Source organism: Schistocerca nitens, chromosome 10, assembly GCF_023898315.1.
Source record: "Schistocerca nitens isolate TAMUIC-IGC-003100 chromosome 10, iqSchNite1.1, whole genome shotgun sequence".
Taxonomy (NCBI): Eukaryota; Metazoa; Arthropoda; class Insecta; order Orthoptera; family Acrididae; genus Schistocerca; species Schistocerca nitens.
Window position 1 is genome coordinate 4415167 of NC_064623.1, and position 27925 is coordinate 4443091.

Below are 27925 nucleotides of genomic sequence, written 5' to 3' on the forward strand. Positions count from 1 at the left end.
AGGTATTAGGGATAAAGTTAGTGAACTGCTTATAGATGTTGACTCTGAAATTATTGGTATATCTGAACACTTCTTAAATAAGGAGATAATTCAGAGGCTTCCTTTACCAGGATACAGGTTGGCTGGCTGCTTTTCGAGGAGCTCTTTGCGGTGTGGAGGAGTAGCCATGTATGTGAAAAACGGCATCGCATTTGAGTCAATTGATGTTTCAAAGTACTGCACTGAAAAGGTGTTTGAATGTTGTGCAGGTGTGGTTAAATTTGACGGAGTTAAACTTGTAACTGTTGTTATTTATAGATCCCCAGACTCCGATTTCACAGCATTTTTGCTAAAGCTAGAGGAGGTTCTTGGTTCACTTTATAGGAAATACAAAAAGTTAGTTATATGTGGTGACTTCAATATTAATTGTATAGGTGATTGTGCAAGGAAGAGGATGCTGGTAGACCTCTTTAATTCATATAATCTTATGCAAACCGTATTCTTTCCAACGAGAGTGCAAGGGAACAGTAGAACAACCATAGACAACATTTTTGTTCATTCCTCATTACTAGAAGGGCATTCTGTTAGTAAAAAGGTGAATGGCCTTTCAGATCATGATGCGCAAATTTTAACTTTAAAAGATTTTTATGCTGCAACTCGTGTTAAATATAGTCATCAGCTGTTCAGGAAAGCTGATCCGGTTGCTGTAGAGACCTTTGTAAACCTTATAAAGGAACAAGAGTGGCAAGATGTTTATAGCGCTGAGACAGTAAACGATAAATATAATGCTTTTCTAAAGACCTTTCTCATGCTCTTTGAAAGTTGCTTTCCGTTACAACGTTTAAAACAGGGTACTAGCACAAACAGGCAGCCTGGGTGGCTGACTAGAGGGATAAGAATATCTTGTAGAACAAAGTGGCAATTATATCAAAACGTTAGAAACAGTCAAAATCTAAATGCAGCAGCCCATTACAAACAGTATTGTAAGGTGCTTAAAAATGTTATTAGGAAGGCAAAAAGTATGTGGTATGCAGATAGAATAGCTAAGTCTCAGGATAAAATTAAAACCATATGGTCAGTCGTAAAGGAAGTTGCTGGTCTGCAGAGACAGGTCGAGGATATAGAATCAGTGCGTAGTGGGAATGTCCGTGTTACTGATAAGTCGCATATATGTACAGTATTTAATAATCACTTTCTGAATATAGCAGGTGAACTAAATAGAAACCTAATTCCAACAGGGAATCATATAGCGCTCTTAGAAAAAAGTGTTCCGAGACTGTTACCTGAAATGCTCCTCCATGATACTGACAAGAGGGAGATTGAGTTAATAATTAAATCACTAAAGACCAAGAACTCTCATGGATATGACGGGGTATCTAGCAGAATACTGAAGTATTGTTCTATGTATGTTAGCCCAGTACTTAGCCATATCTGTAACTTTTCCTTTAGGAGTGGTCGGTTTCCTGATCGATTAAAATACTCGGTAGTGAAGCCACTTTATAAAAAGGGAGACATTGATAATGTTGACAATTTTAGACCTATTTCTATGCCATCGGTGTTTGCTAAAGTTATCGAGAAGGTTGTATATACAAGGTTACTGGAGCATTTAAATTCACATAATTTGCTGTCAAATGTTCAGTTTGGTTTTAGAAATGGTTTAACAACTGAAAATGCTATATTCTCTTTTCTCTGTGAGGTTTTCGACGGATTAAATAAAAGGTTGCGAACGCTAGGTGTTTTCTTTGATTTAACGAAGGCTTTTGACTGTGTTGACCACAAAATATTACTGCAGAAGTTGGACCATTATGGAGTAAGGGGAGTAGCTTACAATTGGTTCGCCTCTTACTTTAAGAACAGAAAGCAGAGGGTAATTCTCCGCAATATTGAGAGTGGTAGTGATGTTCAGTCCCAATGGGGCACTGTTAAGTGGGGCGTTCCCCAAGGGTCGGTGCTGGGGCCACTGCTGTTTCTTATTTATATAAATGATATGCCTTCTAGTATTACAGGTGATTCAAAAATATTTCTGTTTGCTGATGACACCAGCTTGATAGTGAAGGATCTTGTGTGTAATATTGAAACAGTAACAAATAATTTAGTTCATGAAATAAGTTCGTGGCTTGTGGAAAATAATTTGATGCTAAATCACAGTAAGACTCAGTTTTTACAGTTTCTAACTCACAATTCAACAAGAGCTGACATTTTAATCAGACAGAATGGGCATGTTATAAGCGAGACGGAACAGTTCAAGTTCCTAGGCGTACGGATAGATAGTAAGCTGTTGTGGAAAGCCCATGTTCAGGATCTTGTTCAGAAACTAAATGCTGCTTTATTTACCATTAGAACAGTATCTGAAATAAGTGACACTTCAACACGAAAAGTAGTCTACTTCGCATATTTTCATACGCTTATGTCGTATGGTATTATTTTTTGGGGTAATTCTTCTGATTCAAAAAGGGTATTTTTGGCTCAAAAACGGGCTGTTCGAGCTATATGTGGTGTAAGTTCGAGAACCTCTTGTCGACCCCTATTCAAAAATCTGGGAATTCTGACATTGCCCTCACAGTATATATTTTCTTTAATGTCGTTTGTTGTTAGCAATATTAGCCTATTCCCAAGAGTTAGCAGCTTTCACTCAGTTAATACTAGGCAGAAATCAAATCTGCATGTAGAATGCACTTCCTTGACTCTTGTGCAGAAAGGAGTGCAGTATTCTGCTGCATCCATTTTCAATAAGCTACCACAAGAACTCAAAAATCTTAGCAGTAGCCCAAACTCTTTTAAGTCTAAACTGAAGAGTTTCCTCATGGCTCACTCCTTCTATTCTGTCGAGGAGCTCCTGGAAGAGCTAAAAAATTAAGCAAATTCCAGTGTTACATTGTTGATTGTCTTCATTTAAACTTATGACTTGTCACCTGAATATGTTTTTTTTTTCTATATTTCATTTTATCTGTTTCTAATATCGTGTTATAATTTCATGTATTGACTCGTTCCATGACCATGGAGATTTCTCCTTAATTTGGTCCCACGGAACAATAAATAAATAAATAAATAAATAAATAAAAAGTTACATGACTTAGGTTAGTGGAGGTAGCCAAACTGTCCTTTCTTTCCTGTCATTTTCTTAGGTTAGCAGAGATGGCCTTATTGACCTATCTTCCCTCCAAACTTCGCGTCAGTTCCTAGGAAGAGGTGGCGGTCAGATGACTTAGATTAGTGGAGGTAGCCCAAGTGACCTTTTTTCTCGCCATTTTCTTATGTTATTAGTGGTGTGTTGCATTGTCCTGTTGGAATTTGGACTTCGCACCATTTTCTTGGGGTGGGGTGGGGAGAGGGGTTTATTTTAGTGGAGGTTGCCCAATTGACCTGTCTTCCCGTGAAAATCCGCGATCTTGGAGGATGGCGCGGCCTTCATCTTGGATGACATCATCACTGTTGCCATGTGAACAGGCTACCATCTTGGATGACGTCATCCGCCGATGACACTGCTGCAGTCGATGAGTTTGCTCAGTGTAAGCCAGCTGCGACGTTCACCATCCATGGCCCGCCCTCATCCATCCATGCACACTCATACCCACCCTCTCCCACCCCCCTTTCTCTCTCTGTTTGTCTGTCTGTCTCTCTCTCTCACTCTCTCTCTCTCTCTCTCTCTCTCTCTCTCTCTTTCTTTCTCTCTCCTATGAAACATTTCAAAATAAACAAGTCTTACTACAGAAGATTAACATTAGTGGCGACGCTGAGCAGAAAAATAGCAGTATGTAGGATCATTTTGTGGCCCGAGCCGTCAGTGCGAAGGTAGTTGAAATTAATGTTGCAATCAGCACCAAGAGATTCTTAAGAGGACGGAGTATTGTGCTTAAGGGAAGGAATGAAGGTAGGTCAAGGTTTACTGTCCGACTGGCGTCGAGGTCATTAGATATAGACCACCAGTTCAGTACGTTTGAAGGATGCGGACAAAAATCGGCTGTACCTTTTAAAGGAACTGCCCCGGTGTTTGCCAGGAGCGATTTACAGAAATCACGGAAAACCTAAGTCTGGACACGTGTCCAGTGTGCTAACCACTGCGCCATCTCGCTCGCTGGTATCGTGCTTACAGTTGTGCAATTTTTTAACAAGGAGATTACGCACAGACTGCCGAAATCGCACACTAGTTCGAGCTGTACTCACTTGAAACGTGCAAAACACCCCCACCACACCTGAGGTCTTCCGGACCTCCCACCACGGTGTGCGTCATCTCCGGGTGGGAGGCACGTGTGCCTCTGAGCTGGCAGAGCGCTACACTCGTAGCGCCGCCAGAGGCTCAGCACGGGCTGGCGAGCAGTCCTCGTGCAGAGGGCGTGCCTTGCTTACAGAACACTGACTGCTCCAGAGGGCCCCCCATAACGATCGAGTGCTCGTGGGACGATGAGACTTTGTAATGACATGCGGAACAGAAACAACGAATAAACCATTGAAAGGAACAAATTATAATTTTCCCATAAGAGGCTAACATTTGCTAATTGCGCAGCAGAGTATGAACCATGCTCATTGTGATGACCATCTGCATCAAAGAAATGGCTCTGAGCACAATGGGACTTAACATCTGAGGTCATTAGTCCCCTAGAACTTAGAACTACTTAAACCTAACTAACCTAAGGACAACACACACATCCATGCCCGAGGCAGGATTCGAACCTGCGACTGGAGCGGTCGCGCGGTTCCAGACTGAAGCGCCTAGAACCGCTCGGTCACAATGGCGGAATGGCAAAATATACAAGGTATTAGAGATAAAGTTAGTGAACTGCTTATAGATGTTGACTCTGAAATTGTTGGTATATTTGAACACTTCTTAAATAAGGAGATAATTCAGAGGCTTCCTTTACCAGGTTACAGGTTGGCTGGCAGCTTTTCGAGGAGCTCTTTGCGGTGTGGGGGAGTAGCCATGTATGTGAAAAACGGCATCCCATTTGAGTCAATTGATGTTTCAAAGTACTGCACTGAAAAGGTGTTTGAATGTTGTGCAGATGTGGTTAAATTTAACGGACCTAAACTTCTAACTGTTGTTATTTATAGATCCCCAGACTCTGATTTCACAACATTTTTACTAAAGCTAGAGGAGGTTCTTGGTTCACTTTATAGGAAATACAAAAAGTTAGTTATATGTGGTGACTTCAATATTAATTGTATAAGTGATTGTGCAAGGAAGAGGATGCTGGTAGACCTCTTTAATTCATATAATCTTATGCAAACCGTATTCTTTCCAACGAGAGTGCAATGGAACAGTAGAACAACCATAGACAACATTTTTGTACATTCCTCAGTACTAGAAGGGCATTCTTTTAGCAAAAAGGTGAATGACCTTTCAGATCATGATGCACAAATTTTAACTTTAAAAGATTTTTGTGCTGCAACACGTGTTAAATATAATCAGCTGCTCAGGAAAGCTGATCCAGTTGCTGTAGAGACCTTTGTAAACCTTATAAAGGAACAAGAGTGGCAAGATGTTTATAGCGCTGATACAGTAGACGATAAATATAATGCTTTTCTCAAGACTTTTCTCATGCTCTTTGAAAGTTGCTTTCCGTTAGAACGTTTAAAACAGGGTACTAGCACAAACAGGCAGCCTGGGTGGGGATAAGAATATCTTGTAGAACAAAGTGGCAATTATATCAAAACGTTAGAAACAGTCAAAATCTAAATGCAGCAGCCCATTACAAACAGTATTGTAAGGTGCTTAAAAATGTTATTAGGAAGGCAAAAAGTATGTGGTATGTAGATAGAATAGCTAAGTCTCAGGATAAAATTAAAACCATATGGTCAGTCGTAAAGGAAGTTGCTGGTCTCCAGAGACAGGTCGAGGATATAGAATCAGTGCGTAGTGGGAATGTCCGTGTTACTGATAAGTCGCATATATGTACAGTATGTAATAATCACTTTCTGAATATAGCAGGTGAACTAAATAGAAACCTAGTCCCAACAGGGAATCATATAGCACTCTTAGAAAAAAGTGTTCCGAGACTGTTACCTGAAATGCTCCTCCATGATACTGACAAGAGGGAGATTGAGTTAATAATTAAATCACTAAAGACCAAGAACTCTCATGGATATGACGGGGTATCTAGCAGAATACTGAAGTATTGTTCTATGTATGTTAGCCCAGTTCTCAGCCATATCTGTAACTTTTCCTTTAGGAATGGTCGGTTTCCTGACCGATTAAAGTACTCGGTAGTGAAGCCACTTTATAAAAAGGGAGACATTGATAATGTTGACAATTTTAGACCTATTTCTATGCCATCGGTGTTTGCTAAAGTTATCGAGAAGGTTGTATATACAAGGTTACTGGAGCATTTAAATTCACATAATTTGCTGTCAAATGTTCAGTTTGGTTTTAGAAATGGTTTAACAACTGAAAATGCTATATTCTCTTTTCTCTGTGAGGTTTTCGACGGATTAAATAAAAGGTTGCGAACGCTAGGTGTTTTCTTTGATTTAACGAAGGCTTTTGACTGTGTTGACCACAAAATATTACTGCAGAAGTTGGACCATTATGGAGTAATTCTCCGCAATATTGAGAGTGGTAGTGATGTTCAGTCCCAATGGGGCACTGTTAAGTGAGGCGTTCCCCAAGGGTCGGTGCTGGGGCCACTGCTGTTTCTTATTTGTATAAATGATATGCCTTCTAGTATTACAGGTGATTCAAAAATATTTCTGTTTGCTGATGACACCAGCTTGATAGTGAAGGATCTTGTGTGTAATATTGAAACAGTAACAAATAATTTAGTTCATGAAATAATTTCGTGGCTTGTGGAAAATAATTTGATGCTAAATCACAGTAAGACTCAGTTTTTACAGTTTCTCACAATTCAACAAGAACCGATATTTTGTTCAGACAGAATGGGCATATTATAAACGAGACGGAACAGTTCAAGTTCCTAGGAGTTCGGATAGATAGTAAGCTGTTGTGGAAAGCCCATGTCGAGGATCTTGTTCAGAAACTAAATTCTGCTTTATTTACCATTAGAACAGTATTTGAAATAAGTGACACTTCAACACGAAAAGTAGGCTACCTCGCATATTTTCATACGCTTATGTCGTATGGTATTATTTTTTGGGGTAATTCTTCTGATTCAAAAAGGGTATTTTTGGCTCAAAAACGGGCTGTTCGAGCTATATGTGGTGTAAGTTCGAGAACCTCTTGTCGACCCCTATTCAAAAATCTGGGAATTCTGACATTGCCCTCACAGTATATATTTCCTTTAATGTCGTTTGTTGTTAGCAATATTAGCCTATTCCCAAGAGTTAGCAGCTTTCACTCAGTTAATACTAGGCAGAAATCAAATCTGCATGTAGAATGCACTTCCTTGACTCTTGTGCAGAAAGGAGTGCAGTATTCTGCTGCATCCATTTTCAATAAGCTGCCACAAGAACTCAAAAATCTTAGCAGTAGCCCAAACTCTTTTAAGTCTAAACTGAAGAGTTTCCTCATGGCTCACTCCTTCTATTCTGTCGAGGAGCTCCTGGAAGAGCTAAAAACTAAGCAAATTCCAGTGTTACATTGTTGATTTTTTTCATTTAAACTTACGACTTGTCACCTGAATATGTTTTTTTATATTTCATTTTATCTGTTTCTAATATCGTGTTATAATTTCATGTATTGACTCGTTCCATGACCATGGAGACTTCTCCTTAATTTGGTCCCACGGAACAATAAATAAATAAATAAAATCTGCATCCACGACGGCCCGATATTTTGTACGGACACCGTTCCACAGTTGTTCGCAGCCCTTTCCTAACGGTGTGCCACGAAATATTCAACTGTTCTGACGCAGCTGGTACGCGGTTTGAATATCGCACACTGCATCCCAGCATTCTCTACCACGGGCAACAGTAACTGCTTCAACAATTTGTGCCTGAATTGCCCCACCACCCCTCCCAAGAGAAATTCGCAAATCTCCAGTTACTTCGTACTTCCGAATCATGTTCTTCAATTCTGCTGCGAAAAGAGGACGCCTCGATATGCGTCGATACTATCGATGAGCAGTAGCACTTACTGTCGCTCTGATAAAACAGCTTCACGAGTGAAGCCCTGCTCGCCTTTTCCACACTCCTGCTGACTGTCTGCAACTGCAATGCGCAGTGATGCCTCTGTTCCAGCCCCACGTCGCCGTACCAGTACCGGCGCCTTACACTACTGACCGTGCGAATCCTGGAATCCACATTCTGAACAACATTCGCATAAACTTGAGCGCCCGTACAGTATATACACGGGGGTGACAAAAGTTCCGGGATGCCTCCTAATGTCGTGTCGGACCTCGTTTTTCCGGGCGCAGTGCAGCAGTTGGACGTGGCGTGGACTCGACGGGTCGGTGGGAGTCCCCTGCAGGAGTAGTAAACCGTGCTGCCTCTGTAGCCGTCCATAATTCCGAAAGTGTTGTCGATGCTGGGTTTTGTGCACCAACTGACCGCTCGCTTATGTCGCACGAATGGCCGACGGGATTGTTGTCGGGCGATCTGGGTGGCCAAACCATTCGCTCGAATTGTCCAGAATGTTCCTCAAACCACTCACAAACAACTGTGGTCCGGTGACGTGAAGTTTCTAACCGAACGTAAACATTTCCAGTCAATTATCGGCTCAGTTGGACCACTCGACGCTATTACGGAGCCACACTCGGGCCCCGCCGTCAGCTCTCACCGACTGCCACAGGGGCCGGTCTGGCCGCGCCACAGTTTACAAGTGGTGCAGGGCCCAGCAGGTGTGGTCACGAGCCCTGGAGGGCCGCTTCGTGCCATGTCCTGCTGTTTCCGAAGGCACTCGCCTAGGTCGTCTGCTGCCGTGGCCCAGTAACGCCAAATTTCGGTGCACTGTCGTAACAGAATCGTTCTCAGTATGTGTGAAATTGATTTCTGCGGTGATTTCGCGCAGTGTTGCTTGTCTGTTAGCACTACAACTCTACGCAAACACCGGTTCTCTCGGTCGTTAAGTGAAAGGCTGAAAGCCGCCGGCCACTGCGCTGTCCGTGTGAGAGGTGGCAGGTAACACATAACATCTGCTTTCTCGACACTGTCGATCTCTGAATACTGAAATCCCTAGCCATTTCCGAAATGGCATGTCCCACGCGTCTAGCTCCAACTACCATTCCGCGTTCAGCGTCTGTTAATTCCCGTCGCGCAGACATAATGACGTCGGAAACATTTCCCAGCTACCACCTGAGTACAAATGACACCTCCACCAGTGCGCCGCCATTTTATCCCCTGTGTACGCGGCACTGTCGCCGTTACGTGCATATTGATATCCCGTGACTTTTGTCGCCTCAGTGTAGTGTTTCGTCTACAGTGCCTCAGGTAGCGAAAGTTTAATTATAACCACCCCGTACTTCACGATTGACGTTTACAAGTACAGTTGAGAACATCTTCCATATTTTTCCAATTATTCACAAGTAAAAAAAAAAAAACGTTTACCGTACTTCAAAAAGTAATGTTTGCATTAATCTGAAAACAAATATTGATTGAATTTTACATAATGTAAGAAAGACTAAAACTGTTTAGTGTTTCGTTAGAAACATTTTCATGTCATGTCATTGATTATGGCACTACATTTCAGTGATTTCAGTAGAGATAGGGGCCAACGTCTAACACATCACGTTATGTCCACCAGCTCTTCGTTCATCTGAAAAAAAGGGAGTGATGCCATACCAGTGGGACTCGGCCATTGTTTGCCCGATTCATAAAAAGAAGGATAAAGAAAATTGTGCGAGTTACCGTAGCATCGCTTTTCTCAGAGTTGCGTACAAAATGTCAGCCAAAGTCATTGCTGTGAGACTTTGAGCTAAACCTTATGCTCCTTCCATTTTACTAACTTGCATCTATAGCAAATTTTTCTAGTCCATTCCGCTTTATTGTTTCTCCAAGATATTTAGATTTACTTACTCACCCAATTTTATCTATTGGTGTTTCTGCGTAGTTTTATGAATCTGTTTTTTCTCGAGGTAATATCTTGAGACCAATTGTATTCGTTACTCTTTCCAGGAGATTCAATTGTGTAGTTAGTTCTCTAAGGTTTTCTAAAAATATTGCAAAAACAACTGCAAAAGCTAGACATTTTACCTTACTTCGATTTTATTCTCTTCCTATAGTTATTTGTTGATTTTTGTGGTTTTCTAGCTCCAAAATCCATAATTCCTTCTAAAACACAGTGAAACAGTCGTGTCTAATGTCAGATGGCTGAAAGATTTCTTTCATTAACTTCAGTTCACGTATCTTATTTGTTAGAGTTTCACTAATCGTATGTGAGTGTAGCTGTCCCAGTGTACGCTATTGGTGAAAAGCTCTCGGGTTTCCAGCTAGGTGGCCGTCTTACAATATCGCGGCAAAATGTGGAGATGTGCCAAAACTGTAATATTTATACTAGCGGAGTGCTCCTCTCCATTTGCTATGGTGGGTGGGGAAGCGGGTTGAGGGTTGAAGCTGCAGTTGTGGGGGGATGACAAGTTAGTCCTGAACCTGTTATTTCAATGGATTGCCTTACGATTCAGTCCCAGTGGTCGGTAGCTCGGCAAAGCACCTCGGTGTTCTGAAAGCGGCGGTGTGGCCTTCCTTGAGGCTGTACTCTGCTAGCACTGATTTCTCTGTCCCTGTCGCACGTGCTCGATGTTCCCCCCTTAGTGCCTTGAAATACAGCGCTGCACTTGCCCAGTGTACTGTTGGCCACATTCACAGGCAGTGCTGTATATTTCCGGTACGTCCATTTTCAGTGGACCTTTCACAGCGCAGAGCCAAGACACTCTTTAATCTTCGGCCATAGTCGGAAGACAATTTTTATTGCTGGACTTTTCTTGTAGCCTCGCAATTTTGAGTGAGAGCAGTCCCGGGCACCGTGTGGAAGGAAACCCAGTCTCTTGTCTCCTTCTTCCTCTTCCCGATTTCCAGCACCTTAATTTCCTGTGGCAATACGGGCTACGTATGTGAATCGTAACTGTGTGGAATAATTATTTGTTTGTATTTTCTGCTACAAGTCACATAATGTAAGGTATCTGGGATGTTCATCTTCAGGCATTTATAAATGCAGAAAATTGTTACTTAAAAATAAATTACCTTAAACTATAGTAACAGAGAACTTCTTGTTTACTGTTCACTGGTGGTTCTAGTCAACCACTCCCCCATCCCTCTCCCTCCAGAAAATTAAGAAAATAATAGGAGGTATGTTGTGACTAGACTGTATGCTTCCACAAGTGTTTATCAGAGTACAAATTTCACATATTCATGATTTTCCTAATTTGCCTAATTTCTCAATTAACACATTATTCTGAAAACCAAAGATATTTCCAGGGTAAGAAAAATATGAACAACAAAATTACGACAATTCTGTGAATTACAAAAAAAAAAAAATAATAAAAGTATTGCGTGATAGGTGCGAACTTTAATTATGAATAATTTTTTAGTTAATGACTATTCCGGAAAAGTAAAACACTTACTTGAAAATGGAAGAAGTAGGGCTTTCAAATGAGCTATGTTTCTCTTGAATTGCACAATCATTTACCCACTACATTTTTACAACGATATAGAATTTGAACATAACAGATTATAGATTTCTCTCAGAAGAAAAAGTTTTTTAATAAATTAAATTGACCATAGCATAGCATAACTCAGATGAATTAGTACGCAATAAATCTTAATGAAATATCACCCCAATAAGACTCTTGATGTTTTAAGTAAATGTGGTTTTGTCATTACCCTTATAACTGAGAAAAGAAAAGAAAAGGAAGTAGAAAGTGGAGCCAACCTTATCTTGCTACATTGAAACTCCTGCTCATATTTGCGTAGTGTTCTTTATATAATGGGGACGATACACGTAAACTGTTACAAAAAGAAATGATCGTTGTACTAGGCCGCTGGACTTAATTCCGCATATGATTGTTTTAAATTACTTGTGTCTTATTCCTCATATAATTGTTTTAAATTACTTGTGTCTCACTCCCACCCCTAGAATATTGTGGTACATATCACTTAGCTGGTGTTCTGCCTTCGTTATTCCCTGGCATTGCTGTTCTTCTCGCCTAGGAGATGCTTCTGGACCTCGGGAGCTTGCTGCAGCAGTTGGCAGCCCTGGTGTCGGACACACCCTCGCCCGTCACCCTGCCTCCCCCAGAAGGTGTGGGTGGCTGGTACCGGCAGGTGCGCGACCTCGCCGTTGCCGCGCTCAGGTACGACTGACTGCAGCTGCCGTGTCCACCAGCTGCTGCCTGCAGTATAAGGGGGGTGGTGGCACCTTTGCTGTGCATGTTGTATGTTAATGTCCTCGCGGACAGTAATAATAGTAACCTCAGACTTTTGCAGATGATGCAGTTGTCTACAATGAAGTATTGTGTGAAAGAAGTTCCATATTCAGTGAGATCTTGATAAGATTTCAAAGTGGTGCAAAGATTGGCAACTTGCTTTAAATGTTCAGATATGCAAAATTATGCACTTCACAAAATCAAAAAATATAGTGCCCTATCAAATAATGTTACACAGTAACACTTTCTGTGGATATGTAATGGAATGATCACGTGGACTCAGACATAGGTAAAGTATAAGGGGCATTCAAATGAAATCCGGTCACTAGTGTAAAGTAACGGTAACGATTTTATTAACTCAAAAACGTAGTTATACACAGTACACATTCTCAAAAGTAGTCGCCAAAACTGTTGGCACATTATCCCATTGAGACACTAGCCGGTCGATTCTATCGCTGAAGAAGCTAGTCGGATCCAGGCCTGGACCCACACTTCGTCGTCTGTTGCGAATCGATGTCCACGAATAGCTTGTTGTAGAGGTACAAACACATGAAAGTCACACGGTGAAAGATCGCGACTGTACGGTGGATGTTCCAGTGTGTCCCACCAAACCTGCTGCAGTGCTGCCTTCACTGCATTGGCCGTGTGTGGGCGGGCATCATCGTGCAGGAGGATAACGCCATTGGACAATATGCCTTGGCATTTTGACTTGATGGCTCATCTAAGGTTCTGTAACGTGGCTTGATAACGCTAGCCATTGATGGTGGTTGCCGACAAGCAGTGGGCCCTTGTGGTCAAAAAAGAAGAACATCGTGATCTTACCAGAACCAATAAATGTGGTCAAGTCGCATGTTTCCACTGCTTGCTCTGACGCTCGCTTTCCGGTTCAAAATGGTGACACCATGTTTCATCACCTGTGACAACATTGGACAGAAAGCCGTATTCATCCTCACGATAACGTTGCAGATGACTCAAAGAGAGCGCCTTTCGAGTATTGCGCTGTTCGGCGGTCAGTTGGTGGGGAACCCACTGCGCACAGATTTTTCGAAAGTTCAAGTGTTGATGCATTATCGTGTGGGTGGCGCCCACCCTAATACCTAGTAACTGACGGATGTGGTCCACGGTGATTCTGCGGTTGTCCGAGACTAAAGCATTCACTTCCGCAACCATTTCTGGTGTGATGACACGATCAGCCTGTGCAGGACGAGCATCGTCTTCCAGTGACTCGCGCCCCTCAAGGAATCGTTTGTGCCATTCCACAACACTCGAACGACTCAGACTGTACTCACCGTACACAGCCTTCATCTGCCGATACATTTCACAGCCTCCAACTCCCTCCGCTGTCAAAATTCGAATCTCTCCTCGTTTCTGCTTACTCGCCTGCATGTTCGGTAGTGGACAATAGCTTGTGTGACCACCTTCTCTTCGGCGTGAAACCACACTGGCGCTGTGCAACATCACATAGTGTGCACTCATCAGTCACTCTACCAATAGGTGGCGCCACCGTACCGACAGTTACGTGGTGCCGCCTTCCGTGTAAGGCGAAGGTAGAAGCACCGACCAGGTTTCATTTGAACGAACCTCATAGATGACAGACTTTTGTTTATCTGTAGAATACTGGGGAAATGCAATCAGTCCACAGTAGAGACTGCTTACAGAACACTCCTGAAACCCATCCAAAAATATTGCTGAGGCATATGGGACTCTTACCAAATAGAACTAACACAGGATATTGAACATATACAGGGAAGAGCAGCACAAATGATCACAGTTTTGTTCGACCCATGGGAGGGACACAGAGATGCTGAAAGAACTGAACTGGCAGAATCGTGAAGGTTGGTGTAAACTATCGAATGAAAGCCTATTCACAAAGTTACAACAATCAGCTTCAAATGATGACTCTAGCAGCATACTACAAGTCTGTATGTGTTGCTCCCATAGGGATCATGAGGACAAGATTGGATCAGTTCCAGCATGCACAGAGACACTTAAACAGTCATTTTTCTTGCATCCCATATGTGAATAGAACAGAAAAAAACAGTAGTAGTAACAGGTACAGTGGGGTGGATCCAATTAAACTTTAGTAAAGTACTTATCCGAACTAGAATATGTTACTATACGAATTCCACACCTTCACCTACATCATTACTCTGCAGTTGACAGTCAAGCATCTGGCAGAGGGTTCATCAAAACACTTTCAAGCAAAAGATGGGCTGTGCACCTAGTGGAAGCCTACATGTGCAGAGAATATGCGTTATCTTTGGACATCTTTTATAATGCAATACCCCTGACAAAACTGCAGCCTATGTACAAAATCTATGCATTGAAACATTACTAAACAACAGCAAGAGTAGCCCAAAGTTGTTAGTTTCTATAAAATTAAAGGAAGAAGGATTGTTGTTTGTAAAACCAGGGACTAAAGGACATTACTCGCCACTTCCTATAAGCACCTTGCTGAAATGATTGAAATGAGTAATTGACATGTCAAAGTTTTTTTGAAACACCATACACAACTACAGCATACAGGGTGGTCCATTGATAGTGACCGGGCCAAATATCTCACGAAACAAGCATCAAACGAAAAATCTACAAAGAATGAAACTCGTCTAGCTTGAATGGTGAAACCCAGATGGCGCTATGGTTGGCCCGCTTGAAGCCGCTGCCATAGATCAAACGGATATCAACTGCGTTTTTTTAAAATAGGAACCCCCATTTTTTATTACATGTCCGTGTACTACGTTAAGAAATATGAATCTTTTAGTTGGACCACTTTTTTCGCTTTGTGGTAGATGGCGCTGCAATATTCACAAACGTATAAGTACGTGGTATCACGAAACATTCCTCCAGTGCGGACCGTATTTGCTTCGTGATACATTATCCGTGTTAAAATGGACCGTTTACCAATTGCGGAAAGGTCGATATCGTGTTGATGTATGGCTATTGTGATCAAAATGCTCAACGGGCGTGTGCTATGTATGCGGCTCGGTATCCTCGACGACATCATCCAAGTGTCCTTACCGTTCGCCGGATAGTTACGTTATTTAAGGAAACAGGAAGTGTTCAGCCACATGTGAAACGTCAACCACGACCTGGAACAAATGATGATGCCCAAATAGATGTTTTAGCTGCTGTCGCGGCTAATCCGCACATCAGCAGCAGACAAATTGCGCGAGGATCGGGAACCTCAAAAACATCAGTGTTGAGAATGCCACATCAACATGGATTGCACCCGTACCATATTTCTGTGCACCAGGAATTGAATGGCAACGACTTTGAACGTCGTGTACAATTCTGCCACTGGGCACAAGACAAATTACGGGACGATGACAGATTTTTTGCACCCGTTCCATTTAGCGACGAAGCGTCATTCACCAACAGCGGTAACGTAAACCGGCATAATATGCACTACTGGACAACGGAAAATCCACGATGGCTGCAACAGGTGGAACATCAGTGACTTTGGCGGGTTAATGTATGGTGCGGCATTGTGGGAGGAAGGATAATTGGCCCCCATTTTATCTATGGCAATCTAAATGGTGCAATGTATGCTGATTTCCTATGTAATGTTCTACCGATGTTACTACAAGATGTTTCACTGCATGACAGAACGCCGATGTACTTCCAACATGATGGATGTCCGGCACATAGCTCGCGTGCGGTTCAAGCGGTATTGAATAGCATATTTCATGACAGGTGGATTGGTCGTCGAAGCACCATACCATGGCCCGCACGTTCACCGGATCTTACGTCGCCGGATTTCTTTCTGTGGGGAAAGTTGAAGGATATTTGCTATCGTGATCCACCGACAGCGCCTGACAACATGCGTCAGCCCACTGTCAATGCATGTGCGAACATTACGGAAGGCGAACTACTCGCTGTTGAGAGGAATGTCGCTACACGTATTGCCAAATGCATTGAGGTTGACGGACATCATTTTGAGCATTTATTGCATTAATGTGGTATTTACAGGTAATCACGCTGTAACAGCATGCGTTCTCAGAAATGATAAGTTCACAAAGGTACATGTATCACATTGGAACAACCGAAATAAAATGTTCAAACGTACCTACGTTCCGTATTTTAATTTAAAAAACCTACCTGTTACCAACCGTTCGTCTAAGATTCTGAGCCATATTTTTGTGACTATTACAGCGTCATCTATCACAAAGCGACAACAGTGGTCCAACTAAAACATTGATATTTATTTACATACTACACGCATATGTAATAAAAAATAGGGGTTCCTATTTTTAAAAAACGCAGTTGATATCCGTTTGACCTATGGCAGCGCCATCTAGCGGGTCAACCATAGCGCTAACTGGTTTCCTCCTTCAAGACAGATAAGTTTCGTTCTTTGTAGTTTTTTTCGTTTGACGCTTATTTCGTGAGATATTTGGCCCGGTCGCGATCAATTGACCACCCTGTATAGGATTGACCAGGCCAATGAATTGCTTTCCTATTATTTATCTCAGCAATGAAACTGTTTGCTCTATACCTTGAAATATAATTACACAATGCACAATGCAGTTCAATTAAATGCCTCCCAGAGTGTCTGGTGTCCCAAAACAACAGTCGTTAACCTAGTGTACGGAATTGATTTAGGTCCAATTCTGTCCCTCAACACAGTAATCTGTGCATTACGCTATATGAGCTGTTCACACAAAGGGCAGTGGATTACGTAAATGAGCACATTAATTTTTTAAATAGTCATTCAATGCATCACAAGAATATTGCTGATGTTGTCTAACATTGTGCAGTAAACCGCATAAATGGAACTCGATGTTGTTTTAAGTGCCAAAGTCGATATTTTTGCTTGTAACTCGAAACCGTTGTCACCATCACAGCACAATGTTCACTAAAAATAAATGCAGAGTACAAGCCTGTGAGTCACAAGGAGAGGAACTGAAGAGTCACAAGTTGATAGATGGAGGAGTGAAAGAGTAAGAGAGCATCTACAAGGGGAGCCCGTGCAACACCAAACAGAAAGACCAGGTGTGTTCCTAAGTAAAGTACGGGAACCTATAAGAGAAAAAGTGTGAAAATGTGCACAACTGAGAGATGAAAAAAAATGTACTGTGAAAGTAACATTTTTTTAAAATAAGCAGATGAGACGAATGGATAAAAGACAGAAGGAGTTTACAACACGGGAGTATACTCTCACTCTCACTTTACCCGATGGTTTGAACAGATCTTTACAATCAACTCGACTGCTATTTTTGGTTATTATTTTTATGACCCTTTGTCGCAGTTTGAAAATCGTGTTCACATTTTGTGTAGTTGTTTCCCAGAAAAGAATGCCGTAGCTAACAACTGAATATAGATATGAATAGCATGTAACTAAAAGACACTGGCTGTTACACACGGATGACAGATCTCTAACGGTGTGATATGATGATAACATTTTGTTTGCTAATATCTTTGTGCATTCCCACCATCTCAGTTGAGCATCAATATTCATTCCTAGAAATTCTGTGTTTGCTACACAGTCTATAGGGGTGCCATCTACATTTAATTTAACAGTGTCATTTTCCATCATCATACTGAAATTCGTTGCATTTGTTTTCTTTATGTTCAGTGTCAGTTCCGCATATTGACCACTGTAAACTTCCTTGAGGGTTTCACTTTCTTTCTCTTCCTGGAATTGTCTTGTTTCCTCAGTCACTGTAATATTGCTGCCATCTGTAAAGAGAGTTTGTCCACATGTCTAACACTATTGGGAAAGTCATTGATGTTTAGTAGGAACAGAACTGGCCCTAATAAGCTACTCCAAGGAAGTGGCTAAATTGGTAGCGGGGGCAGTGTGGAAGGACTGGGCAGTTTTTTTGTTTAGAGGGTCTCAGGAAACTAGAGAAAGGGTGCAGTGCAAACACAGGGCGAGGATAGACCTAGCGACAATGGGTATTGTAGTTGTGAATTGTTGTAGCTCTTTTGGGAAAGAATCATAGCTCAAAGAACTGATAGAAAACACAGAAGCTCAAATTGTTATAGGTGTCACATCTTTGGATTTACAGAGTTCATAAAGTTACACAACATATTTGTGTTTTTCAGTTTTGATATACCATCTGAAAAACAACATCACAAAACTGTTTATTTGTCAATGCAGAGCTTCTTGTCTGGAATGTAATTATTGCACACAATGGCACAGAAATGGTCCATAACTGTACTAATATTGTAGGATTGGTCTCTGGATTGCAGTGAGTTGTCTCAGAAGTGACGATGCCTCAGTGACACCGAAATCTATCTTCATTCAGAATAGATAACAAGTATGTGACAGTGTAAAAAGGACTGGTACTCTTTTAATCCTCTCCTTATGGAAAATGACAAGTCAGTATGCAGAAACAGACTTGTGCATCCCTCCATCTTGCAAGCCCGGTTAATCTTCTCCCATCTTTCCTGAGTTACATATATACCACTAATAATGTGAGGTACTCCTTCAGGAAACAAGGTAAATAAATAAATCAACATGCCTGTTGTCAGCAAAATTTTCTCATGTCTCATTTTGACTGTGTTTCTTGTTTAACACAAACACTGGTGGAGCTTTAGGAGTGCCACTCCACACGTCCCAGTTGTTTCCAGTGCCTGCCGTGGGACCAGCTTAATCACGTGCTTCATTGTATTCACTGTCATCTGTCACTGGAATGCAAGGGTGCCCCGCACAGTAGTTTGTAGGAGGTGGCCTACATATATGGGTATGGAGTATTTTTAATATTTTGGAAGGCAAATCACAGCTTGTAAGTAGCCATTAAAAATATCCAGTTCGAACCCTGCTAAAAACCTGTGTATTACTGATTTTTAAATCATTTTCTCGAAAGAAAAACACCTGACCACATGCTATGTATTACCCATGTTTTACTTTTGTTGATGTTCATCTACTGTTCAACTCATCTTCCAACTCCTTTCCTATCTCTGAAAGAATTACAAAGTCATCAGCAAGCCTCATTGTTTTTATTTATTCTTATTGAATTCAGTTCCTTTTCCGAGCTCCTTCTTGTTCCCTTTACTGCTTTCTTAATACACAGGTTGAATAATCCAAGAGATAGTCTGCAACATATAGATTGGCTCACCTACTCTTCTGCATTTCATAGCTTCTCTGTCGCTCAGTAATAATGATGATGATGATGATGATCATCATCATCATCATCATCATCGGGATCATAATCCTGTTGTGAAAATATCTTACAATCATGTGTCAAATAATGTAAACCACAATGCAGTAACTGATTTTTGATATCTTCATATTTATTTACAGGGTGATCATAATTAAAGTTAAACTTTCAAAATGCTGTAGAAATAATGCCACTGGTCAGATTGACGTCAAATTGCAATGGAATATTATCAGAGAAGGGGGCAAACGTGTGGCAGAAGAAAGAGAATAGTGTAAAAATTGATCGATAGATAGCACTGTATGTGTCAGAATACGTAAATGAAAACACCTGCCATGCGCACGACTCATTGAAGTTGATATAAACACGCCGGGTACACGGCTTTTCCGTCTTTCGCATGTGTGACATTTGCCACGACTGTCTTAATGCAGGCTCGCCCTCAGCTTCTAGAGCTGTATTACAAGAATGATGGCTGTACGCACGTTCCGGGCACTGAACGGTTTGAAACGAGATGCTGGTCCAGTGCCTGCCGTGGGTCTGGAGAAAATGACTCGGAAATTCGAAAAGGTGGGTTCTTTTGGTGTGCAACCTTGTAGAGGGAAGAAATGAATTGATTCGACATCAGTGGAAGCAGTGGCCACATCAGTGCAGCAGGAGATGAGTGGTGGGGTGCACGAAGAATTGCCTGAATGTTACACATACCCGTGAGCATGGTGCGTAAAATCCTACGAAATGCCCTTCTTTGCTATCCATTCAAAATTACCCATGTGCACAAATTGCTTCCTGTTGACCTACCAGCAAGAGAGACCTTTGCCTTAGAATTTCTTGCTCACATGGAAGTGAACAATGATTGGCCGTGGAAGATTTTGTGGACAGACGAAGCCAACTTGCATCTGACAGGATACGTCGGTTCACAGAATTGTCGAATATGGGCAATGGAAAATCCACATGCAAACCAACCAGTAACACTTCATCCCGAAAAGGTCAAATGTGCAGCGCGGGTTTATGGCATCATTCATCATAGGGCCAAATTTTTTCAGAGAAACAGGTGCTTCCGGTTCTGTTACCTGTACCCTCACTGGTAAGCGCTACAAGTGTCTTTTGCGCGACCACGTCACTCCAGCTGTCCAACAGTGTGGATGTGTCGATGCAAGATGGCACACCTCCGTACATCGCAAATCCAGTTGGGCAGCTGTTGAAGCGCCATTTCGGAAATGCTAGAATTATCAGGCGCCATTTCCCTAGAGCCTGACCATCCCGATAACCTAATCATAATCCTTGTGATTTCTGCCTGTGGGGCTATCTGAAAGAGGATGTGTTCAGTGTTCTGATTGCAAACTTAGCTGTATTGAAGGCACGCATTGCGAGCACATTCTGAACATGACCCTGGAAACATTGCCATCAGTTGTGGAATATGCTGTTTCTCGATTTCAACTTGCTGCAGAAAACGGTGGACAGCATACTGAACATGTTTTGCGCCAGTCACACGGAAATTAATAATCCGATTTGATTTTGACTGATGCTTTTATGAGGTTTTTGGTCTCCATTCTGACTAGTGGTGTTATTTCTACAGTGGTTTGAAAGTTTAACTTTACTTATAATCACTCTGTACAATCAGTGTTCCTTGCCTGTTGATCCGCTTTGTCACAAGTAGCAGTCTAAACACTTGTACCACATAGGCAAACCACATTCATTAACACCCTGTCACACAGTTACAAAATATATGTATTGCTGGCGAAGTGCAGAATGTTACACACAGTCTCACAAAGATAAATATACAGTGTGTCAACTCGCTACACATTGTTAACATTTTGATATCTGATCAGACTGAAAATTCACATAAACTATGCCAAAATTAAAGGACACAAAGATGAAGCGGGTAAAGCAGCAAGTCTATTTAACTGTGACCTATATAATTAGAATATAGCAAAAATCATAACTACTACTCTGTGATGATAATTTCTATTTACCTTGGGATTCCCAAAGCCCACCAAATGGTTTTGAGAAGGTGAAATTATCTGATTTAAGTAATCAACCAACTAACAAATTATTCTTGTAAAAGTGGGCATTTTTGGAATCAGAAAAATCTGGACTACAAAACTATGGTATTAAATTTTGGAAATATTTATTACTTAAGATTGAAACATTCTAGGAAAACAAACAACTTTTGAAATAAAAAAACTTTTGGAAAAAGTAAGACATTTGACAGAAAGAGGAGACTGACATCTTTTAAATGAGCTGTGTTACTTTAGAAATAGGCAGCTAACCACCAACTGAAAATTTCATCTCTGTGTGATTTGTATGACTTGTAAATCAAGTGCATTCTTTTAAAGATAATGTTTCCATAAGAAACAAATACACTATTATCCTACGTAGTCCGAAAGCTATCCAATGAATAATAAATTTCCTTGAAATAAAGCACAAATAAGAAATTAAATATTTTCTATGAGTAACATATATGTGTTTTTTTTTTTTCAATAAAACAAAACCAAATAAAGGAAAAAATTTATATTAATGTGAGGAATGGTATAAGGACAAGTACGATAGGCCCATCTGTCTTACACACTTCTCAAATACTTCTTCCCTATCATGTCCTTCATTTCATGTAACAAAATGTGTCATGACTAAAGAAAATTTGTGTTGGACTGGAACTGAAGCCCACATTTACTGATTTTTGTGAGCTGATAGAGTATCAGTTCAGGTGAGTGCTTAAAAAAAGCAGAATGTCACGGTTCACATCCAAATCAGCCACAAATTTTTAATTGTCTCTACATATTTATTCCATTGGAGATCAGCATTTGAGTGCATTTCTTCGGTAATATCATTTCACCTCATTCCAGTGTCGTCGTAACTGCCGTCCGCTTCACGTCTGCTGTGCAGCGAGCTACCTTAATTTAAGTATTAACTGTATTTTTCTTACTTGTCACTTCTTCTCCCGTGTGTTTTTGCTTTTAGGAAGCTTTAATTGTCGAGTGCTAGTAATAGTGTTCCATAGATTTCGTGTTTGTTTTGCGTACAGTCAGAGAGAGTCCCTTTAGTCAGCCATAGTGCCAGTAGTGCTAGTGTTTGTTTTCAATACAGTCCAGAGACAGGTAGTGCTATTTTCATTATTGTCTACAAGAAGTGGCTAGCAACCACAGTTTAGTTTAGTCAGCCGCCTTTAGTGAATTAGCAGTCTAGTTAAAAGTTGATTAACTCTCTACAGATTTCTTAGGATGGATAGGATGTGTGACTGTTGTGTACGGACGCAGGAGGAGCTGGCCACTGTTCGCGAACAGCTGAACGTGTTGATGGCCGCGGTCAGCCGTCTTCAGGCTGCTGCCTCGGAGTGTAGCGGCAGTGGGGAGTCTGGTGCGTCGCATGGTACACCCCAGGTGTTACATGCTTCACCCACTGTCCCTGCTGTCGAGACATCTTCGCGGGTACCGGACGCGGTTGGGCCACCCTCTCCCCAAGGGGAGTGGCGGGTTCAGCGGCGTTCGCGGCGCACGAGGCGGATGGTCAATGTGGAGGCTGGCCGTGTGGCATCGCCCGCTCTGCCTGTGAGTGGACATGTGGCCGCTCCTTCAGCAAGGTCCGAGCAGGCACACGGGGGAGGGGTTTATTAGTGATTGGGAGCTCCAACGTTAGGCGGGTGATGGAGCCCCTTAGGGAAATAGCGGAAAGGTCGGGGAAGAAGGCCACTGTTCACTCTGTCTGCTTGCTGGGGGGTCTCATCCGAGATGTGGAGGAGGCCCTACCGGCGGCGATAGAGAGCACTGGGTGCACCCGACTGCAAATTGTTGCTCATGTCGGCACCGATGACTCCTGCCGTCTGGGTTCAGAGGTCATCCTCAGTTCATACAGGCGGTTGGCGGAGTTGGTTAAGGCGGAAAGCCTCGCTCGCGGGGTGGAATCAGAGCTAACTATGTGTAGTATCGTTCCCAGAACCGATCGCGGTCCTCTGATTTGGAGCCGAGTGGAAGGCTTAAACCAGAGGCTCAGACGAATCTGCGGAGATCTGGGGTGCAAATTTCTCGACCTCCGCTATCGGGTGGAGAAATGTAGGGTCCCCCTGAATAGGTCAGGCGTGCTCTACACGCCGGAAGCGGCTACAAGGGTAGCGGAGTACGTGTGGAGTGCACATGTGGGTTTTTTAGGTTAGAGAATTCCCTCCCTAGGCCCGACAAGACGCCTCCTGAGACGCCGCAAGGTAGGAGTAGGCAAAATGCAACAGGGAATAACATTATTAATGTGCTAATAGTAAACTGCAGGAGCGTCTATAGAAAGGTCCCAGAACTGCTCTCATTAATAAACGGTCACAACGCCCATATAGTACTAGGGACAGAAAGTTGGCTGAAACCAGACGTAAACAATAATGAAATCCTAAACTCAGATTGGAATGTATACCGCAGAGACAGGCTGGACAGTGAAGGGGGAGGCGTGTTTATAGCGATAAGAAGTGCAATAGTATCGAAGGAAATTGACGGAGATCCGAAATGTGAAATAATTTGGGTGAAGTTCACGGTTAAAGCAGGCCCAGACATGGTAATTGGATGTCTCTATAGGCCCCCTGGCTCAGCAACTGTTGTGGCTGAGCACCTGAAGGATAATTTGGAAAATATTTCGAGTAGATTTCCCCACCATGTTATAGTTCTGGGTGGAGATTTTAATTTGACGGATATAGACTGGGAGACTCAAACATTCATAACGGGTGGCAGGGACAAAGAATCCAGTGACATTTTTTTAAGTGCTTTATCTGAAAACTACCTTGAGCAGTTAAACAGAGAACCGACTCGTGGCGATAACATATTAGACCTTCTGGTGACAAACAGACCCGAACTATTTGAAACAGTTAACGCAGAACAGGGAATCAGCGATCATAAAGCGGTTACTGCATCGATGATTTCAGCCGTAAATAGAAATATTAAAAAAGGTAGGAAGATTTTTCTGTTTAGCAAAAGTGACAAAAGGCAGATAACAGAGTACCTGACGGCTCAACACAAAAGTTTTGTCTCAAGTACAGATAGTGTTGAGGATCAGGGGACAAAGTTCAAAACCATCGTACAATAAGCGTTAGATGAGTATGTGCCAAGCAAGATCGTAAGAGATGGAAAAGAGCCACCGTGGTACAACAACCGAGTTAGGAAACTGCTGCGGAAGCAAAGGGAACTTCACAGCAAACATAAACCTAGCCAAAGCCTTGCAGACAAACAAAAATTACGCGAAGCGAAATGTAGTGTGAGGAGGGGTATACGAGAGGCGTTCAATGACTTCGAAAGTAAAGTTCTATGTACTGACTTGGCAGAAGATCCTAAGAAATTTTGGTCTAATGTCAAAGCGGTAGGTGGCTCAAAACAGAATGTCCAGACACTCTGTGACCAAAATGGTACTGAAACAGAGGATGACATACTAAAGGCCGAAATACTAAATGTCTTTTTCCAAAGCTGTTTCACAGAGGAAGACTGCACTGTAGTTCCTTCTCTAGATTGTCGCACAGATGACAAAATGGTAGATATCGAAATAGACGACAGAGGGATAGAGAAACAATTAAAATCGCTCAAAAGAGGAAAGGCCGCTGGACCTGATGGATATCAGTTCGATTTTACACAGAGTACGCGAAGGAACTTGCCCCTCTTCTTGCAGCGGTGTACCGTAGGTCTCTAGAAGAGCGCAGCGTTCCAAGGGATTGGAAAAGGGCACAGGTCATCCCAGTTTTCAAGAAGGGACGTCGAACAGATGTGCAGAAATATAGACCTATATCTCCAACGTCTATCAGTTGTAGAATTTTGGAACACGTATTATGTTCGAGTATAATGACTTTTCTGGCTACTAGAAATCTACTCTGTAGGAATCAGCATGGGTATCGAAAAAGACGGTCGTGTGAAACCCAGCTCGCGCTATTCGTCCACGAGACTCAGAGAGCCGTAGACACGGGTTCACAGGTAGATGTCGTGTTTCTTGACTTCCACAAGGCGTTCGATACAGTTCCCCACAGTCGTTTAATGAACAAAGTAAGAGCATATGGACTATCAGACCAATTGTGTGATTGAAGAGTTCCTAGATAACAGAACGCAGTGTGTCATTCTCAATGGAGAGAAGTCTTCCGAAGTAAGAGTGATTTCAGGTGTGCCGCAGGGGAGTGCCATAGGACCGTTGCTATTCACAATATACATAAATGACCTTGTGGATGACATCGGAAGTTCACTGAGGCTTTTTGCAGATGATGCTGTGGTGTATCGAGAGGTTGTAACAATGGAAAATTGTACTGAAATGCACGAGGATCTGCAGCGAATAGACGCATGGTGCAGGGAATGGCAATTGAATCTCAATGTAGACAAGTGTAATGTGCTGCGAATACATAGAAAGATAGTTCCCTTATCATTTAGCTACAAAATAGCAGGTCAGCAACTGGAAGCAGTTAATTCCATAAATTATCTGGGAGTACGCATTAGGAGTGATTTAAAATGGAATGATCATATAAAGTTGATCATCGGTAAAGCAGATGCTAGACTGAGATTCATTGGAAGAATCCAAAGGAAATGCAATCCGAAAACAAAGGAAGTAGGTTATAGTACGCTTGTTCGCCCACTGCCTGAATAGCTCAACAGTGTGGGATCCGTACCAGACAGGGTTGATAGAAAAAGAAGATCCAACGGAGAGCAGCGCGCTTCGTTACAGTTGGGGGTTGTTTGGAGGGGAAGAGAGCAAACAGCGAGGTCATCGGTCTCATCGCATAAGGGAAGGATGGGGAAGGAAGTCGGCCGTGCCCTTTCAAAGGAACCATCCCAGCATTTGCCTGGACCGATTTAGGGAAATCACGGAAAACCTAAATCAGGATGGCCGGACGCGGGATTGAACCGTCGTCCTCCTGAATGCGAGTCCAGTGTCTAATCACTGCGCCACCTCGCTGGGTGGAATAGAAGGGAGAACCGATAGAGGTACTCAGGGTACCCTCCGCCACACACCGCCAAGTGGCTTGCGGAGTATGAATGTAGATGTAGATGTAGATCTTCATTACGTTCACCCTCATTATCTCTCTTCATTTCATGTCAGTGAAATTGATTCAGTTGTTTTCCTATTGTTGTTTGATTGTAGCTATATTATGTATAAGAACATTATCCCAGTCAGCTGTAAGATGTTTTCCTTAATTACAGATCCATAATTGAAAATCAGACAGAAATCGGCCGAGTGAGAATCGAAGTCAGAGAAGTGCCCAGTCAAGAGCTGCCACCTGCGGGAAACAGTCGACGTGACAGAGATCTGACGATGCCAGTCACCTCGGAAGGGCACCGTACTCGGCCACAAGCGACTCGTCGCGTTCACGCCCTCAGTTCTCACGATGCCAGTCGACGAGAGTCCTCTCGCACCTCGGCCGAGGCGAGGCAGAAGAGCAGTACGAGTGGAGACACTGGTGACGACCGGTCCACCAGGGTGTGCGGGGGACAGTTTTCTCAGCCCGGTATACAGCTGCAAACTGTGATCTGTTCGTCAAACAAGTCCACACCGAGGGAAAACCCGACCGGGAGTGACAGCAGTTTCCCGCACAGACGACGAGCACTAAACGTGGAGACGGCAACGCGCGCAGGTCGGGCGCGCGAGTGCTCGCAGTCTCACCAGATGTGTGACAGCGACCTCGGCCCGTGCCTCCAGGCGAAGGGTCGCGGAGACGAGAGCCGGCCGCACAGAAGTGGCGACAGCTCGTCCGACGAGGAGAGCGCCGTCGACATCGCCTGCTGCTCGCACTCCTGTCACCACCACACGTACCTCCGGACGTTCGTCGAGTCGCAGAAAAAGTCACGGCCACGCAAGGAAACGGAGGACGCTTTAGGTGTCGATAACAGTGGCTGCCGCGAGAATGAGACAAATGGTGTAGACGTCGGCACCGCCACTCCACACACTCCGGAAACTCTACATCCGTCCCGTGTACCCCCTGTACCGTCCACAAATACTTATATTGGCTGCAGTAAAACGAGGAGAGACAGTAGAGGCTGCAGTTCTGTACCTATCGGTGTGGACGCTGAGCAGAAATGTGAGGACGATTACGTACAGAACAAAAGTGTGAAAAATTGTGTCAGGTCCGAGACACACAGAAGATGCACTTCCAATGAGAAGCTATACGAGCCGACCGACCATTTCCAGAGGCAGAGAGAGCATACGGAGCGACAGTCTGGCAGACGGCACGAGTCGCACTGCCCCTCGGGAAGCAGAGGACGGCCCGTGACGAACGGCTCTGCCGAAAGCTTCTGTTCGACACCTTCTCTCGGAACCAGAGAGTTGCCCCACCATTTGCGAGGTGATGTCGAACTTCTCGAGAAGTGCCCGACTTCTTCAGACTACACTGAAACTATTTCTAGCTCAATTACAGCCTTGAGAACGTCGTACAATTCTGCCAGTTCTTCGTCCGTCCCGAAGACGAAGCCGAGGTCACGCCGAGCTGTCCGACCGGCGACGTCGTCCGGTACAGATGTGCAGTACTTGAGTGGTTCACCGAAGGACCGGGAGATCTCGCAGGGGAGAGGCGGACAGCATTCGGAGTCTGCCTGTGACGAGAGTGCGACTCTGACCCCCTGGTCCGGCAGCCTGTCAGCACCGCAGAGCCTCCACCTCAGGTCA

General features: G+C 43.0%; 1 protein-coding gene across 1 annotated transcript in view; it reads left to right on the plus strand.

Annotated features, from left to right (window-relative positions):
* Window positions 1-27925, plus strand: part of LOC126210108 (uncharacterized) — a 453742-nt gene that overhangs the window by 413481 nt on the left and 12336 nt on the right. The window contains exons 8-9 of the mRNA XM_049939246.1: window positions 12013-12155; window positions 26467-27921. Coding sequence (XP_049795203.1) covers window positions 12013-12155; window positions 26467-27921 — 1598 coding nt within the window. The remainder of the gene's footprint in view (window positions 1-12012; window positions 12156-26466; window positions 27922-27925) is intronic.